General features: G+C 36.3%; 1 protein-coding gene across 1 annotated transcript; it reads right to left on the bottom strand.

The window, feature by feature from the left end:
* Positions 1-282: 282 nt before the first annotated feature.
* LOC102582566 (uncharacterized) lies at positions 283-3,827 on the bottom strand. Its single transcript, XM_006359046.2, has 7 exons — positions 3,732-3,827; positions 2,729-2,817; positions 2,561-2,644; positions 2,077-2,151; positions 1,896-1,943; positions 999-1,094; positions 283-774 (listed from the first exon to the last, which is right to left on the bottom strand). The coding sequence occupies exons 4-7, from the start codon at positions 2,095-2,097 to the stop codon at positions 541-543; spliced, it is 399 nt and encodes a 132-aa protein (XP_006359108.1). The 5' UTR covers positions 2,098-2,151; positions 2,561-2,644; positions 2,729-2,817; positions 3,732-3,827; the 3' UTR covers positions 283-540.
* Between the last annotated feature and the right edge of the window lie 6 nt (positions 3,828-3,833).

The raw sequence follows: 3,833 nt of genomic DNA, 5'->3' as shown, positions 1-3,833 counted from the left end.
CAGGTGACCTACTACAGCAAGCTCATCTGAAAATATAGACAGGAGATATGTCAACTGTGAAAGATCTGAGACAAGGAGATATTGAAGCCCATGTTTTTCTATCTCTTTCAATGGACCCATAAGGTGACATCTAACTCATCAATTTGAATCTGCATCTCCAGAGGTATAGGTTCCTCATTGGCCATTGTTGTTCTTGATCAATTGGAAAAAGCCTGCAATCAGTTTTTGGGTTGGATTGTTTCGTATGTATATAGATAGATAGCTTAGTTGACCATCACCATATTGCAATTTCGCAACTTTCAAAAGCTGGCATTACATAAAACAGGATACAAAAGCAATTAATGGCACTGTTACATCAATTAACTGATACAAGCCCCAAAAAGGAAGTAAAGTATTTGAACATGCTAAAAAAATCAGTCATAAAATCAAAACAGTGCAGAATCAAGAGGGGCTAAGTTCTGAATTATAAAACAGGACATAGAATGAAGTAGTTCCAACAAAGAAACTCAATGTTTCAAGAAAGACTTGTGCATCCTTCTATTAACTTGGAACAACTGATCCGTGCCTCCACTCAGCTTCCAGAGAGGGAAGGACAGCAGGCTTGAGTACAGCTGTGTGAATCACATTTAACGCAATAGCACAATTTTTCTCTTGATTTTCAAGGACAACTGAAGAAACGTTCCCAAAGGCTATAATGCTCTGTGCAGGGGTTATTGCAGGATCGAGATACGGTTCTAGCATCTCAACAAGAAAAAGCACTTGGTGCTTAGCATCCTGAAATGATGAAGTTCCCAAATTTAAAAGTTTAAAGGTATTAAATCGAACAGCTAAAGAGCAATTGTAAGATTCCCTGAATAATACAACAACTACCCCTCAGACCCAAACAAGTTGTGGTCGACTATATGAATCCTCATTTCTTCATTTAAGCTCATATCTTATCATCATTATAATATAATTCCCTGAATAATAATTGACAAAAATTTCAGTCAAAAGATTACCTTATATTTGACCAAAATATCATCCATAACCTCAGATAAAGCTAAGACAATATATTTAAGGGCTGCACGTGCACGAGCATATGAGTGGTGGGTGCCCTGATACACATTTTGTCCAGAGGAAAGTATTAATTAAAGCGTATACAATGAAAATGGGCTCTCAATAGCAAGAATATGGTCAGATAATGACACCAACAGTTAGAAATTATCTTTGCTAAATATGAAATATCCAATTGTTATAGCACAAGAAAAGATAACTGAATCATGACCTGGAGGACTGCCTAGAGGTACTATTATGGCACTACTGTCATATATCGCAATGACTTCTCTGTATTAGGTTGGTGATTAGTATCAGCATTATCAATTAGATATTCTTTTTATGTACAAGGATTTCAAAAGATGTAGAGCATCCAGCCGTAAACTACTGCAGTTAAAGGCATCCACCCAGCTCGTTTATTAGAACAATGTTGACTGTCTCCTTCAAACTCAAGGATACAGTAGATGAGACTGTAGAACAGATCCTGTTCAAGTAAGGTCGTTCGATGATGTTGACTACCATGCTTCATATCTTTTACCAAGAAACATTGTCTTCAAATATCTGTACTATGAGATCCTACAGAATTTGCAACCTTATCTGGCAGTTGCACTCATCAATGAAACATTCATCTTCCTAGTTGCAAATTTCCACTAAATCTACTTTTCTAGGCCTTCACAAAGAGATGAGAAATTACATAGGAATTTTGTTGCTGCATTAGGTACTGCACCAATATTCTCTCCATCATTCCTTAGGTTATAAAATGTTTAAAAAGGTTCATTGTCCACAAGCAAGTGTTTACTGGTCAATCAGATAAGCACAGAAAGCTAACTATAGTAAAATGAAAGAAAAATAAAAACACACACCTGGATTACAGGCAAAAGGTCCTCCAAAAGCTCAAGTGCTAAGTCGATCTGTATTAAAAGAAATCTAAGAAGTCATCAAAAAAGAAATCTAAGAAGAAAATTTTCACAAGCAAGGTTGCAAGGTAAAACCTAAATTCTACTACAGCCTACACAGCAGAGTAAGAAGAAAGTATTGAATAACCTTGGCTATCACTTGAGGCATCCATGGAGCCAATACACCAGAGCAAAGATCAATGAGCACACATGCAGCCCTCCCCTGCCAGTATGTGTCAAATAGATTTTAGTAAAGAGAAACAAACTTCAGAACAAGAAAAAACAGAACTAGATACTACTGTAAAATATATATTTTTCAATTCATTTGTAACATCGTCTTGGATTGTATCATTCTTTCCTAGCTCTATATTTAATTAAATAACTGCGTAGGGACCATGTTGAGAATGGTAACCAAAGTCCAAACAGAAAAGCAGAAAACAGGCTCATCTTCCCAGATAAAATTCACAGGTAATGAAGCAAAGGAAAAATACACTTGGTTGATCTTGCCAGATAAAAATTCAATGGATAACAAACCAAAGGCTGAGAAAGACAAATGAAAAATGTTCAGCATTAACCAAAGTGCAGATGTTGTGTTGACAGAACAGAACTTAAAACGAAGTGGGAAAACCTACATTTGATGGTGAAAATGATGATAGGTAACCTGCACAAGCACTAAGCAGAGGACGATAAACTGATGAAGACGAAGTCCCAACAATCTGCACAATAGCAACCGTAATGACACACTGATTCTAGATTAAAAAAACACCAAAACAAAAGTTATGACAAGATCATAGAACTACCTGGGACAGAGCTTTCTGTACAAAAGGTTGTTTCCACAGAGACAAATCTTCATCAATTGGGTCACTACTGTTGATACTAGGACGAAGTGCTTCAGGTCATAGAAAAGCAAGAGAAAATAAGAAATGGAAAAAGAATAAATAATAAATAATTTAACTTGTAATGGAATAGGTGGGTGAGAGACACATCTTATATCCAACCAATGAGAGACTGACTCAAAAGTAACAGTCACTAGAATTTCATCAGAAAATTTGTTGTGGTAACATTAGCTGGAAGAATGATCAGAATACTGGCCAAAAGAGATGGTACTGCCAAAACAGTAACAAAACAAGACACAGTGTTGCCAAAACGGTCACCAGAAAGAGGAGCGGTTATGCGGAACAATCAACAGAAAGATATCGGAAACAATCACTGGAAAGAGGAGTTGTGCCGCCAGAGCAATTACCAAAGAAGGCAAGAGTAATAAGACTACGAAATAAAGAAAACTTAGGTCGGTCAAACAGCATAAGTCTGAGTACTAGTAGGTGGAAGCCATTTAAATCTCTACCAAGATCATAAGAGACTCTAATATCGAGTGAAAATAAGAGCAGGAAAAATAATGAATGTAAAAGATGATGATAATGGAATACAAGATACAATAAATATACATTTAGCTGACAACGGCCTAATTGAGTGTTAACTCTGACAGCCTAACTCAATAATACGTTTATATTCCTAATAGTAAGAATAATGAATGCTCTTCCGTTACTAAAATACTCGAAGAAGATTCAATATTCAATGGTGAAGCCATCTAACTAAAAGACAGTCCTGACAGAGAGGAAAAAGAACTCTCCACAAAACCCTAAGGTCTCAAATTGTTATGCACTTCAGGTATAAAACATATCAGTTTTTTCTTTTTTATAATGATAAAGGGAAAAAGATAATCAATTTCGAGCAAATATTAAATCAACGACGCAGACTATCAAGCTATGATCAAGTAATTATGGAACCGCAAAAGCGGTACACCTGGAAGCAATGCTTGAACTAGGGGCAATGCCAACCAAAAATCAGAAGCATTATCTGCCAACTTGCTGCAGAGCAGGGGCTGTTAAAAATGAAATGTTGAAT

The sequence above is a fragment of the Solanum tuberosum genome, unplaced genomic scaffold, assembly GCF_000226075.1.
Source record: "Solanum tuberosum cultivar DM 1-3 516 R44 unplaced genomic scaffold, SolTub_3.0 scf00284, whole genome shotgun sequence".
Classification (NCBI taxonomy): domain Eukaryota; kingdom Viridiplantae; phylum Streptophyta; class Magnoliopsida; order Solanales; family Solanaceae; genus Solanum; species Solanum tuberosum.
Note: the sequence above shows the minus strand (reverse complement) of the source record. Positions and strands in the feature narration are given on the sequence as shown.

Excerpts from the sequence above, each read along its gene's own strand:
- LOC102582566 (XM_006359046.2), bottom strand. The coding sequence starts at position 2,097 with ATGCCTCAAGTGATAGCCAAG. Across the intron at positions 1,944-2,076 it reads TGCCTCAAGTGATAGCCAAG|ATCGACTTAGCACTTGAGCT; the intron begins GTTATTCAATAC and ends CTTTTAATACAG. Across the intron at positions 775-998 it reads ATATTTTGGTCAAATATAAG|GATGCTAAGCACCAAGTGCT; the intron begins GTAATCTTTTGA and ends TCATCATTTCAG.